The 15,108-nt window shown below is 39.3% G+C and overlaps 1 protein-coding gene across 5 annotated transcripts in view; it reads left to right on the top strand.

The window, feature by feature from the left end:
* Positions 1-7,604, top strand: part of herc2 (HECT and RLD domain containing E3 ubiquitin protein ligase 2) — a 70,586-nt gene extending 62,982 nt beyond the window's left edge. For 4 of the 5 annotated variants that reach the window (XM_017720644.2, XM_017720636.2, XM_017720629.2 and 1 more), the window contains 4 exons: positions 1,421-1,611; positions 4,545-4,650; positions 4,981-5,193; positions 6,567-6,839. In XM_017720644.2, coding sequence (XP_017576133.1) covers positions 1,421-1,611; positions 4,545-4,650; positions 4,981-5,193; positions 6,567-6,839 — 783 coding nt within the window. Of the gene's footprint in view, positions 1-1,420; positions 1,612-4,544; positions 4,651-4,980; positions 5,194-6,566 lie in introns of all 5 variants that reach the window. The other variant, XM_017720611.2, reaches the window with a different exon arrangement.
* Positions 7,605-15,108: the final 7,504 nt, after the last annotated feature.

The raw sequence follows: 15,108 nt of genomic DNA, 5'->3' as shown, positions 1-15,108 counted from the left end.
TTGTTAGGTCTTAAACCCATAACATTGTTCTCAACCCATTAAAAACCCTTTTTGCTCTTATTAAAGGGGAACTCCACCAATTTTTCAAAAGTTCCACATAATTAAATGGTTAGGCAAGCAAAGTCTTTCAGAATGGTTTTGTGTGTAATGCTCTGTTCTAGAGAAACGTCCCAAGAATTGTTCACATTGGTAGTGATGGAAACCAGATATCCTCCTCTAAAAGCTCCTCACACAAAGTTATTACTTGAAATTAAGATACATGTTCCCTGATACCTGAGGCATAGTTTTGTGATAAAGTTCTGGCCTAAAACATCTTGTTAATCTATTTATTTGAATCAATTTATGGCAGTGCGGTACATGCAAATTGTTGTGAGGGCTGAAGAAAAAACATTTCTTCCAGATTGTCCACTAATTTAGTATTATTGCCATGCATATAAAATGCGGGAGACACATATAGCTTCACTGATGCATTTAGATAGTAAACAAAATGAATGAATAAATATATAAATATATAATTTGTGGTGTAGACATGGCGACCTCTGGTTTCTGTCACTACCACTGTAAAGAAACCGGAGTCTGTAACTTTAACAGACCATTTCATGTCAGACCACTCTGAATGACTTTGTGTACATTGCAAAGACAATTATTCAGGATTTTGAAACGTGCAAAGTTTGGAGTGGGGAATGGATACCTTTTTTTTGTTTTTTTTTTTTAATATTTTTAAATGTATTTCTTTATTTTTGTTGCATAATTTGATGGTGAAAGATAAGGGAGAGATGGAATGTTTGTGAAAGAGAGGGATAGCTCTCCTGTGTTCATGCTGAAATCATGAGATGCTGAAATGTGTGTAGAGACTGGGCTCTACAATACAGGATGGCCTTTATTCACAGAGCTGCTCTTGTTCAGAGTCTTTTGCCTAAAGCTATCAAAAAGAGTCTTTTCACCACAAGACTACAACAAGCACATGTGTACACATTCTCTCTCTCTCTCTCTCTCTCTCACTCATGCGGTCATTCACAGAGGTGTGCACAGGTCTAATATTCAGCCAATGGTCAAACCTGTTTTTATATCTAAATCACAATTTGAAAGATTCTCCCACATTACTCAATGTTAACAAGTGGGAAATTTTAGAAATATAACAGCTTGAAGTGGTAGTCTGGCACACCATTACATTCAGCATGCCATCCTCAAGCCTGAATAATGGATGCACTGGTATTCTTTCGAAGGGGAGGCCTAAAAGCTTAACCACCAACAAGTTGTTTAGCCCTACATTAACCAATCAATGTTAACATTAGCTTCCCATGAGAAATTAAATGTAACCTGTTACTTGACCTGTTTCCGTTTTTAAATTGCAAGTCTCAGATGTCATACTGTGCACTGAATGGCATTCCGTAGTAAACGAAAGCTTATATGTGTTCAGGTGGATAAGGACTTCATCCCTGGCCTGATGTATATCAGAGATAATGAGGCATCAGCAGAAGAGTTTGAGGCCATGCCCCTGCCTTTCACTGTGCCCAATGCCTGTGGCCAGGAAGTGCAGCTCAGCTCCAAACACTCTCACATCAGCCTGGAGAACCGCACAGAATACGTGCGCCTCGCAATCAACTACAGGTGAGTGCTGAAATCTTTCTAAAGCAGTCTATTATACAGTGATTCTGTTCACTACCCAAACGAGCTGTGATTGAGTAATCAGATACCTAGATTGCTCAAACTGCAAAACAAGCACCTAAACATCCTTTCTGCTCAAAGTCGGACATTATCACAGCCACCACCCCTACACAGATGAACACACGTAGGCTAACAAAACGGGCAAAAACAGCAATATTTGCGGTAACGAAGTCTGTGTATATAATCACTTTGCTCTGTTTGACTGAAAGGAGTTACATGGTACAAATGGTAATATGAAGTTAATATGGTAATTTATTTTTCAAGTCGTCTTTCTAAGTTAGGCTGTAGCGCAACCATATTATCCTACCGTGTACATAATCTCCTGATTAAATTTTCAGGGTGCAAAGTTAGCAGAGCTGCTGTACTATGCTTTCTCATAATTTTATTTCTCTGTACTCAGGACCTCCGCATGCTGTTGTGAATGAAACCTTTTGTAACATTATGGGAATCCACATCATGGCTTTTACATTTTTTTTTTTTTTTTAATTTTATTTTAAATGGAAATTGCCTATAGACAGTATACGGATACACACTGAAACCAGTATGGGTACATGATCAGCCAATAATGAGTACTAATGCTGATATTACCAGCCAAATGCTGTAAATATATTACCTCTGTTTAACCTTACTAGCTTATAAGTCCCAATTCTGATACAGTTCCACTTTTTAAACATTTTGTCTTGGTGAAGGCATCCTTTGTCACTAATAAAACGTATCAAGCTTTAAATGATTTCAGATATTTAAGACTAAGATATATTTGTTTATTTGCTATGTATAGTTAGTATTTAATATTATACTGCTTTTAATATTAAGAACTATATTTAACAATTGAGAAAAATGCTAAATATTTTTATTGTGTTAAATATTGAAAAACAAAAACTGAACAATATATATAGTTAAATCTGTGATCTGTACATGTAAATATGCAGCACTGGTGGTGCTGAATGTTGTTTCACATCCTCATTTCTGAAGTTGTCTATACATTCCATGCACTCGCGCTTACACTTCAGTGTGTTACACCATTTGTATGCTGTTGACACTGGTGAAACCAATAGGTTAAAAAAAATTTCAAATCATATATCATCCTCTACCATTGCCATTAACCACACATCAGCACATATGCACATCAGAAATTACTTTGTGGTATTGGTTGTACAACCCCAATTCCAATGAAGTTGGGACATTGTGTAAAACATAAATAAAAACAGAATATGATGATTTGCAAATCCTTTTCAACCTGTATTCAATTGAATACACTACCAAGACGAGATATTTAATGTTGAAACAGATAAACTTTATTGTTTTTTGCAAATATTCACTCATTTTGAATTTGATGCCTGCAACACATTCCAAAGAAGTTGGGACAGGGGCGTGTTTACCACTTTGTTACATCACCTTTCCTTTTAACAACACTCAATAAGCGTTTGGGAACTGAGGACACTAATTGTTGAAGCTTTGTAGGTGGAATTCTTTCCCATTCTTGCTTGATGTACAACTTCAGTTGCTCAACAGTCCGGGGTCTCCGTCGTCGTATTTTGCACTTCATAACGTGCCACACATTTTCAGTGGGAGACAGGTCTGGACTGCAGGCAGGCCAGTCTAGTACCCACACTCTTTTACTACGAAGCCACGCTGTTGTAACACGTGCAGAATGTGGCTTGGCATTGTCTTGCTGAAATAAGCAGGACATCCCTGAAAAAGACGTTGCTTGGATGGCAGCATATGTTGCTCCAAAACCTGTATGTACCTTTCAGCATTAATGGTACCTTCACAGATGTGCCATGGGCACTAACACACCCCCACACCATCAGAGATGCTGGCTTTTGAACTTTGTGCTGATAACAGTCCGGACAGTCCTTCTCCTCTTTGGCCCAGAGGACACGACATCCATGATTTCCAAAAACAATTTGAAATGTGGACTCGTCAAACCACAGGACACCTTTTCCACGTTGCGTCAGTCCATCTCAGATGAGCTTGGGCCCAGAGAAGCCGGCGGCGTTTCTGGGTGTTGTTGATATATGGCTTTTGCTTTGCATGGCAGAGTTTTAACTTGCACTTGTAGATGGAGCAACGAACTGTGTTCACTGACAGTGGTTTTCTGAAGTGTTCCTGAGCCCATGTGGTAATATCCGTTATAGAATGATGTGGGTTTTTAATGTAGTGCCGCCTGAGGGAACGAAGGTCACGGGCATTCAGTGTTGGTTTTCTGCCTTGCCGCTTACTTGCAGAGATTTTTCCAGATTCTCTTGAATCTTTTGATGATATAATGACACTCACCTGTTTCTAATTAACCTGTTCACCTGTGGAATGTTCCAAACAGGTGTTTTTTGAGCATTCCTCAACTTTTCCAGTTCCACTTTTGTTGCCCCTGTCCCAACTTCTTTGGAAGGTGTTGCAGGCATCAAATTCAAAATGAGTGAATATTTGCAAAAAAAAATAAAGTTTATCCGTTTGAACATTAAATATCTTGTCTTTGTAGTGTATTCATTTGAATATAGGTTGAAAAGGATTTGCAAATCATCGTATTCTGATTTTATTTGTTTTACACAACGTCCCAACTTCATTGGAATTGGGGTTGCTTTCTGATTTGTGCTAGTATTCTTGTTAGAACACTTTCTCCCAGCCTTTACAGTAACTGTCTATTTGACCATGAGGCCTAGCTCTGTATGCCTGTCAGCCACTTACATAAAAGTATATCATATGCTCACCCATTCCAGTCAACCATGGCAAATCTGCATTGGAACATGGCCAATTTGCAGTGTTTCTGTTTTTCCTGACATCTTGGCTGCATATTGTGCCTAGAGGGCTTTATTAGTCTGCCTTTGTCCGTTCACTGCTGACTTTTTTTTCTTTTCTTTTTTTTCTTGTGTGTGCAGGTTGCATGAGTTTGACGAGCAGGTGGCTGCAGTGAGGGAGGGTATGGCCCGGGTTGTGCCTGTGCCTCTGCTCTCTCTCTTCACTGGTTATGAGCTGGAGACCATGGTAAAAGCGCTCACACACATCAGAGCACATTTAAGGGTTGGGCAGTATGGCTATGTAATTGGAAATCAGCAGTGGTTTACAAGCAACCTGAATCTGATCCTTGATGATGATCACCAATGTTGGGAAAGAGAAATAATGAGAAACTAAATGGGAATAATTTCATATAAACAGCTTGAAAAAACTAAATATTGCTCTCAAAATATAGAGATCAGGGAGGACAGAGAAGAAAGGTGGTGATGCTGGGATGGATACTGACACAAATCTGGTTTGTGCTGGAAGACCAGTTTTATTGCTCATTCTGATTACTGTGCCTGTACATTTGGTCTGCAGGTGTGTGGCAGTCCTGACATTCCACTGCACCTGCTGAAGTCTGTCGCTACGTATAAGGGGGTAGAACCCACAGCTCCACTCATCCAGTGGTTCTGGGAAGTGATGGAGTCCTTCTCCAACACCGAGCGTTCGCTCTTCCTCAGGTTTGTGTGGGGACGAACACGCCTACCCAGGACTATTGCAGACTTCCGCGGACGAGACTTTGTGGTGCAGGTGAGGGGGCACGTTCAGCCTGATCAGCACAAGAGTCACCTTTTTCTAACCTAGTTTAGCTTTGTGTTATGTGCTGTGAATGGTTTCATTTTTCAAAGTCTTCAGTTTAATCAATAAAATCATAAATCAATAATAAATGCACTATAAAAATGTTAATTTAAACAAAACTCACGCTGTTCACATGAAGTGAGTTTTGATGTAGCATTTGATAGTAAATAGAAGCTTAGAATATCTTGCATAAATAGGATTGGTACTCACTTTTGCATCTGTTGTGTGCACTGTGTATATAATATTTCAATTTTTATATCATATAAGACATATGGGCCCTGGGGAAAAAAGGGCCCATATGTCTTTTTGCAGAGTTGATGATGGTTATAACAATTTAATCATATATTCTTAGGTTCACAGTAGTGATGCCACTGATCTAAAACCAGGTCACTTTTGAGATTGAGATTGACTGATGCAGTTCTCTTATAAATCTAGCTTAAAGTTAAAGTCAAATAATAACAGTAGCCTAATTTTAAAAAAATACAAAAAACTAACAAGAAAGTAAAAGTAATATTGCAGGAAAACAAAAAGAATAGTTAAAAGCTAAAGAAAAGAAATGTTTTAACTGTTTTTAAAAATGTTTTATAGAAGGACCCTGACTAATAACTGGTAATGTGTTACAGATCTGTGGTGCATAAAAACAGAGCGCTGCCTTTACACTCTTTAAATTTCATACATGGAATGTGGAGTAGGCTCATCCTACATGATATTAAAAAACAACTAAAAAAAAATTTGGAACATAATCCATCAGGCACTAAGAAATGTATGAAGGTGCTAAACCAATAAATTAGATTAGCTTTGATTTGATTTAGATTTGATTTAACAATATAGGTTTCTGTGTTGGTACCAGAAAAGAGAAAGTGGTATTGTGCCACCTTTAGTCTTCATTATAGGTCTGAAGTGGCACATAAATTTGACACAAGTGTGCCTTTTTTAAAAGCCATATGAACAACAAAATCTCATTTTTAAATCAGATTTGAGCCACTTTCATACGAGCTCATAGGCCCACACATGACTGCAGATATAATGAAAAGGGACAGGTTGTTATTCATGTATGTATTTATGTATTTATTTGTCACACTTTACTGTGGTTGTGCATGTTACTGCCAGCCTTATTCAGTGTCAACAGCAGCTAACATGATAATGTCTGCATGTGGTACCTTTTCAAGGCACAACTAATGACAGCTATAGATGTGAACCATCTAAGCGGAATTATTTGAGCAACTGAATTGAGCAGTAAGACTCATAATGGGAACACTCATCACTAGCAAAGTTCATCCCCCTTTACATTTATGATATCCCCCCCCCCCCCCCACCCCTTTCAGGTGCTGGACAAGTACAACCCACCTGACCACTTCCTCCCAGAGTCCTACACCTGCTTCTTCCTACTCAAACTGCCTCGTTACTCCTGTAAAATGGTTCTGGAGGAGAAGCTAAAGTATGCCATCCACTTCTGCAAGTCTATTGATACAGACGACTATGCGCGCATTGCGCTGAGTGGGGAGCCGGCAGCTGACGACAGCAGTGATGACTCCGACAACGAGGATGCAGACTCCTTTGCGTCCGACTCCACACAGGACTACCTAACTGGACACTGACCTCTGCGTTTCACGGTCTCACCCACGCACACCCTCACGCACACACACTCCTTGATGTGGCAGATGCAACACATGGAGAGTCATATTAATATGCTGCCAAGCAAAGAGAAGAAAACAAATATAGAAAATAAAAAGAACTGAAGATTTGTTTTAAACTCACTTAAATACATACACGTATATGTACTACCATGACTAAAATGAAGAGGTAAAAATGTATCTTTATGTGCAATTAGCTTTGAAAGCGCTATAAGCTGATGAAGAAAACGTTTTGTTTATTTAAAAAAGAGCCAGAGAGTGAGGGGAGAAACTGCACATTTGATTGTTTGTAGACGTTGTGTTTATATATTTTATGACTGCGGGCAGAAAGGCCGCCTAGCCTAGCACTGTGGTAGACGACCCCTGACACTCCCCCTTACCCCCTCTCCCTCAGTCTTGCTTTGTTGTTTTATTTTAAAAAGCATCAAACAGCAATTCCTCATCCTCCTCCTCAAAAAATAGCAGTGTTTCTTTCTAAGAACCTTTCAACTTTGAACCTTAAGAATCGTGTTAATTTGACTTGGTGTCAATGGGAGCTCGTTCAGGGGTTGTTTTTAGGTCGTCGGTCACTGTATTATGTGTTCTCTCCCCCTCCATCTCAATGTGTGTCTACACTGGCTTCCTCATGGAATGTAAATAATATTATTGTGCCATGTGTTCATAAGATGTCTCATTTCCATGTAATAAAATAAATGTTAATAAATTTCTGTTAAAAAATGTAAATTCAAATGATAGTGTTTTGTTTGTATTCACTGGACCTAATCAGCAGTTTGAAAATCACATGGCCAGTCTGTGTTTTACCAGTATTGGTATGGCTGAATCTGGTTTAGCCAGTGTTTTTTTTTTTTTTTTTTTTTTTTTTTTTGTGGGTAAGTTTTATATCTTTTATCTAATCAAATGATGCTCTCCTTTTTCCCCTTTTAGAAGTGTTCAGAAGTTGAATATCTCAGTGTCTTGTGTGTAGATTTTTCCCATAGTAAAATCTATTCATTTATATTTAGTTTGACCTGTTTTAGAAGTACCTCATAGACCAGGCTTAGTACATTATATGTCCATGTTGCAGGTCTGAAATGCCACATTTTATTCCTTTGATAATTATTCCTCTTCTTGCACTATGAGCATGAAAGTTGTGTATGCATCATTGAAAGGGAAGAAACCGAATCGACATCAGCAGGATCTCACAAATACATTCGCGTATTGCCTGAAATGCACCGTATGTGTGTATGCCGACTTGCAGTACATTGCAGTATGAAAACAGCTGTTTATACAATCAGAATAACAGTATTCCAGCTAGAGATGACCACAGGCAAAAAAAAAAGCACCAGGCCATAAGGACTAGCAAAGCATTGCATTAATCATACTGTGTCCTTGTCAAATCTATATATAGACTTTGCAAGGTTCAGTGACATTTCTGTATTCAAAATAGATTAAATCTCTTGCAGACTGGTTCTCTGTTGGAAATGCCAATACTTTAATATTAAAGCTTAATCAGGCTTTAGTCCAGGTGAATTGTCCAGTTTGTACTTTTGATCAAAGAAGTCTGACTTTGTATTACAAAATATTAAAGCATTTTTATTTTAGTCGCACCCCCTGTCCCTCTAACAGTTTCTGCAGTTCTTTTGGTGTTAGCATGGTAGGATTAATGAAATTCCTCCTAATGATCTATGTGGCTATGGTTGGATTAATGACTGGACCACCAAGGGGTTTCAAAAGACTTCATTCAAGTTCAGTAATTACTTTAAAGGGAGGCTTCAATTTTCTGTGTGTGGGCAATGAGCTATCTATCTATCTATTGTAGACAGGACATCCTGTCTATATCTGTCTATCTGTCCATCGACCCGTTGATATTCTACAACTGTGCTGAAGGGATGAAACCAGAACTCCAAAACAAGTTCCCTCATTTGGTGTTTTGACGGCTATAGTACAAAGTGCTGTCTAGCCCCAAAATGTTTCAGTTGGGTTAACAAACCATCAAACCATTCAGTGGCCCTTTGTGCCCTCATGTCGCCACAATGCATCTGAGTGAGGAGTGGCTCTGAAAATCATCCAGCATTCATAGATACACATTTTACATGTGTGAACTAACTGAACTAACTAATGTTTGGTTTCATGCCTCCTTACTGCTAGAGGGTATTTTATGACAACGTACCAGCACAGTCAGGAGGACAGGTGCATCATCATCAAGGCTGATCAATGGCTGACAGAAATGAAGCACACAAATTTTGTAGTTGAGGCCACGTTGATCCTATTAAATAATATGACCAAGTTGCTGCCACACAAATGTTTGAAAGCGGAACTTCTCTAAGAAGAGCCCATGATTCAGAGAGGCTCCTAGTTGGGAAAACTACAGACGAGTCTATGGGCCCCCAGAGATAAGCCGTACATTCCTGCATACCTAGTAGATATGGCAGCCACATAATTTTTAACTGTCAAAGGTGATTTACCTTCATGCTGTTGTAGAAATTTTAACACCACTGGAAAACCACAGTGTGTAAGCAATATCCCCAAAGCTACAAAAGTTTTAATCTGTTAGCATACAGCAGTTTTGCAGTTTGAAAAACACTCACTTGTTACTGGCAAGACTTAGACACAAGTATATTCCTTAGACATTCCATCGCATTCTTAGCTGACGTTCCATGGCATCCTTAGTATTAAAGGAAGCTCTCATAGTGTAGTTCTACATGTGTCTGGCAGAGGAGTCTGTCAAAACCATACTTGGCACTGTGCCTGTACAAGTACTGCCATTAGATATAACAGCTCCTGAGTAATTAATCCCAGCCCATGAAGTACTGCTTCAATAGCATCTCTTACCATTGGTTCCATTGATAATAGGTGATGGAAGATTGTGCCATCAATGCAATCAGTTCAGCAAGTGTGGTTATAAGCTCTAAAAATATCATCATCTGTGTGCCTCCATGTCTTGCTTGGGCACGGTACTTCTGGACACAGCTTTTCGTCCATAAGAACAACCAGAAAGATGACACTTGTATCTACAGTAATTATTTGTTCTAAGCCAAATTGGCATGAATCTGCCATTTTCCCTTTCACAGTGATGTGTCCACAAAGCAGTGGTCTTAAGTCCAGAAAGAAGCTCGTCAATGGATGCTTTTCATTTAGGAATGAGGACAGGCGCTTCCACGGAGGATTGTCTGAAGTAGGTACTTGTGGCAGTAGTTGTCTGCAATCACGATTCAGGTCTTGGATAGTGGCTAACAAGGAATGAGAGCTACTTGTTGGGCTCTTGTCTGTCTCACCTGGGTCCACACCAAGCTGCATGTACTTAATTGAGGAGGAGAGTGCCTGTGAACCAGAATGCGTAAGGGCCTCATTGTCAACTTCTGAGGTGAACTGGGAATCAGTAGCCGCAGCAGAAACCATATCATTATCCACATACTGCTCGCCTGGGGGGAGAGATATCTAGTACAGGATAAGTGTTAAAGGTGGTGTTATAACTGCTAGCTGCACCTGTTGAGGCTGGAGCTCTATTAATAAGGTTTCCATGCAAGCCGTGGTGTTTGAAAGATCATCTACTTTCTTATGAAGCTCGGATCTTAAATATCTTTTGAACTTTTTTGGTAGATGCGCTGTACTGGAGTGTGTAATTGCATGTTACATTCCACTCATGGTAGCTAACATTTGTAAAGAGGGATGCATAGTATCAATACTCACAATTGTGGTAGTGAGCCAGCATTAATGGCTAGTTAGGGGCATGACAGCACAGCGCCTTGCTAAGATGCTCTGCACTGAGGCAGGATGGTCATTCATTGTGGCCATCATCTATTTGAAGAGGTATCAGATTAAACTATTCATAGGATAAGATGCCCTCTGGTGGTCAGGAGGGATGACACAGAACCTAATGACAAGAAAAACGTAATAACATGATCAACAACAAGTGCTGGAGATAACAAGGAGGCATATATTCCAATGAGATCAAGGATGGGGTTGGCAACAGTGTCATAAGATCTACTCATTTGTTTTGTCTTCTGACTTCTCAAAAAATTCTCATTCTTCAATGAGAATCGGCTTCTAACATTCGTCTATAGTAGGGATGGGGAGATTCACCGATTCACATCGGTGATTCGGCACACATGTCTGCGATTCGACTGCACTGGTAGATTCAACGTGCATCGGGTTTAATTTGCGGGCGAATTTACGGTGCATCTCCTCTAGCCTTTTTGCATCGGCAAATACCATGGTTAAATCGGGTGTTTTGTTTTCCAGTATCTATTCCTTATTCTAACGTATTTTCAGAGGCAACATATTTTTTATTTTTATTGATTTCTTTTTTTTTTCGAGGCAACATAAATGCACCATCGTGTCCTCAGGTACTGACGCAAGCACGCAGACGTACACAACAAAGATGGAGGGAAACGAGAGCATTAGCAACGACAAAGACACACAAATCAAACGTGTGGCAATATTTCGGGTTTTTTAGGCGAGGTGGTCAACTTGACAAGACGCACGCAATCTGCAAACAATGCCGTGGGGCTATCAAATACGTTAGTAGCACAACGAACCTGGCGACACACATGAAAAGACGGCACGGTGTGAACGTCTCTGCGGCCGCTACCCCCTCGTTTTCTTCGGATCCTGCTGAAACACGAGCCACACTGAGCAGTAGCAAAGGAGGTGACGGGTCTATCGCAAGTTTATTTAGGCAAAACACGCCCTGGCAGCTGACTCTGCTCGCTCCCAAGCCATAACTGATGCCATAGCCTACTTTATTTGCAAAGATATTCAGCCCTACAGCGTCATAGAGAATGAGGGATTTAAACAACTGGTCCACATCTTAGACCCAAGGCATAAAATACCACAAATACCACATTTTTTTATATTATGTATTGGTTTTGCTTCATTGAAAACAACCAGATGCATACATCCCTTAAATTGTTAGAGAGTAAAGTAGAATTGTGCTATTGAGTTAAGAAAACAGATGGGTTAGGCCAATACATCCTCAAACCTCAACTAACTGTATCGAATGATCACTTATCAAACCGAATCCTCATATAATTAAGTCATATCGTTATCAGATCATTTTTGAATCACATCATGGAGTGATTTGTATCGCATCGTATCGACAAGGGGTTTCAGAGTATCGCAATTATATCGTATCGGTGGCAGTGTATCGAGATGTGTATCGAATCGACCTTAGTGGTGAAGATATACATCCTTAGTCTATAGTAGCCAAATCATTAGCAAACAACACATTACTACTTGTTATATTTGATTTGGACCTGTTCTGCGTATACATGTTCCAGAGCATGGTAGCTTGGATATTAATGCTGTCTTCAATTGAAACTTGTAACTCTGTATTTCCAATCACAGACTAGGAAAAAGAAGAACTGGGAATTCCTACTTAGAAATCTGGGGTGGTATTCTCAACTTTAAGCTTAGTGTGTGATATTGAATCAGTAGGGCTGCTCACACCATCAACAAACAATGACTCCTCTACTGTTAAATGAGATTAGCCTTTGATCAGTCCTTTAAAATGTCTCTGGATCAGTCAACATACAGACAGTTGTTTAAACTGTAACACTGACCATAAGATTGGAAAGGTAAATACTCCAAAGTTATCACAAATATCTGTATTGTTAGCTGGCTAGCTTATTGCTAACAATAATGTACTTTTTTCTCCCCACTTTGAAGCTCAAGAGCACAGAGGTTTACGGGCTTTGACCTCCAAGTTCAGAGTCAAATCAAACCTGCAGTAGTCTTGTCTAAAGGCGTGAGCACTCGTTATGTTTCCCCACTCAATGATTCAGGTTTTTCCTTTAATTTGTTACTTATCTGTATATATGGGATTGGAATGACAGTACTCCAGCTAGAGTGCAGAGATTTGATTCTAAACTTTTCAAAAGCTACATTATTGAGGAACTTTTCAGTAAGTTTTCCGATAATTAGTAGGAAGCTCTCATTGACTGCCTACGTTTATCGTTCATATCTGTAACCCATCCCTGTTGAGAACCATCAGTGTCAGCTGTTCTCTGTGATCATGCGTCGTTGTATCCTGAATGAGTGAATCAACTGTAGTCACTGTGTATAAACACTGGAAATACTAGCAAGGCCGGCCAGCTCTGCTCCAGTGAAATCTCTCTGTGTAGTGGCACATGACCTGAGAGAGCTGAAAGGATTTACAGTGGAGTATGAAGGAGAAAGGAGGAAGATAAAAAAGATTTACGATTGCTTAATTTGGCTTAAAAATCATGAGCATTCTTTGTGGTCTTAGGTTTTTTTTTCTCCCTTTTAGCTGAAAGCACACAATATTACCAGGAGTGGGTCAGGTGCTTGACTCACACAGAGCAGACTCCAGAAATCTCAGGAAATCAGCAGCAGGCCTGGGAGAGAGAGGAAAGCATGCAGAGAAGACCTTGGAAAGATAACATTAGCAGAGAGCACACACTGGAACTGTGCACTGCCCACGTCCATGTCTTATGTACAAAGAACAGAATAAGAGGACAAAGAATTAAAGACAAGAAAGAAAAAATATAGGAAAAAAAAAAACAGAACAAGAGAAGACAAAAAGATAGAAAGAAAAATGAAACAACAGAAAGAAAAAGAATTAGAGAAAGAAAAAGGAAAGAAAGAACAGATGAATTAGAACGGCTTTCATGTGAATACAACAGTTTGTTATGCCCCTCTGATGCCCCTCTGTCAGCTGAACTCACTGTAAATGAGCTATTCTGGTGACACATAAACTGTGTTTACATCTCTGGTGGCCTGAGGACACGTTCAGGCCGGTGTACTGTTCAGGAGCTGTATAACTATTTCTGTACATTTCTGATAAAGCGACGGAACAAAGAAAAAATAAATAGATAATAGAATAGATACAAGCCTACAGTATTTTCTGATTGCTCTTTTTTGCACACAATCAGATGATATACGTTATTATAGTATTAAAAGTGAATGAACCCATGCTTCCTGAGTGCTGCTCTACATTAAAAGAATGTCTTGCAAACCTGGCAGAAAGCGTATTTTCAAAAGGGAAGCCTACTATTTATTTTTATGTCAAGCTAAAAAACAACCATACATCTATGTTGTTGGTATTACATAAATATTGGCATAAAATTCTCATTATATATGAAATATATTGCTAGAAATATCACTAAAACTGATCAGCAATATGGTTGCATGTAAATCTCACTATATATGAATAGACAATCTGCAACCCAGCGCTAACTGTGATTCACAATGTAGTGGACTGTTTACTCCTGACTGCTCAGCCTGCTGTAGTGGTGCAGGATTCCTGCAGTCATGTGCGGAGTATAGCCAACTTAACTCTCACTTCCAGGAAAGAGCAGTGGTGCAGCTGACCCGCATTCACACACTTCCTCTGATCTGAAAGCTCCAGAAACAAACAGCAATCTGATACCCTCAGTCCCCCAGCAAAAGGACTGATTTGGTTAGAGGAAAGGCCAAAGAATGATCTCCAAATCTTAACAGATAAATATGACATCAAATGTTTCAATATGTATTGTGGCCCCTCCGTACCTTTATTGCAGGTTCCTTTATTACAGTTTTTGAGAACGTTTTTTGAGGAAATCTACAGGGATCCTTTTCCACATGTCCACAGTTAGTCTTAGAAGTTGGTTAGATTTTCTGCTTCTCACAATCCGAATAATCAATTTACTTTCCATGTGTCTGACATATGCATCACTGCCAATATGATCAATGCTTTTATACTGGCTCCATCAATAGAAATAAGAATGTCAACCTGCAGAAATGTAGAAAGAAGTCCTACATAAACTCAAGAACTGCTGCTGAGTTTATTATGGCCACACATGCAGGAAAGGGTCGATAGTTGTAACTAGCAGGAGGCGGGCTTTACTGCTAGAGCGTGATTTTGTTGTGTTTGAAGTCTGCGTTATTGTTCTAAAACGTGAAAATGTATGACGAACCCATCTCTATGTAGGTGTGTCCAGACTTTTGACTGGTAATTTTATGTTAACAAAACTTCTTTTGCAGCTATTTTTCTAACTTATTTGAGCCGTCACAGCAAGAAAATTTCAAAAGAACAGACGTTTGCCAGGTACTTCATTTGCTTCAGTCCACTGTACTGTACTAAATCATAGTTTCATTTTTGGCATGCTTTTTTCTAAAGAGCATAGGAATATTTCTCTGTTCTCTAAGAGTTTAGGAATAAGTGAAAAAAAGCATAAAAAAGCCAAGGAGCTGAAAAAGGCTTAAGCTTTTTACTGTGTTTGGTGGCTGCTCATAATCTGGGTAATATAATGTA

The sequence above is a fragment of the Pygocentrus nattereri genome, chromosome 26 (genome assembly GCF_015220715.1).
Source record: "Pygocentrus nattereri isolate fPygNat1 chromosome 26, fPygNat1.pri, whole genome shotgun sequence".
Lineage (NCBI taxonomy): Eukaryota > Metazoa > Chordata > Actinopteri > Characiformes > Serrasalmidae > Pygocentrus > Pygocentrus nattereri.
The sequence above is the reverse complement of the archived record's forward strand: the minus strand, read 5'-3'. Positions and strand labels throughout refer to the sequence as shown.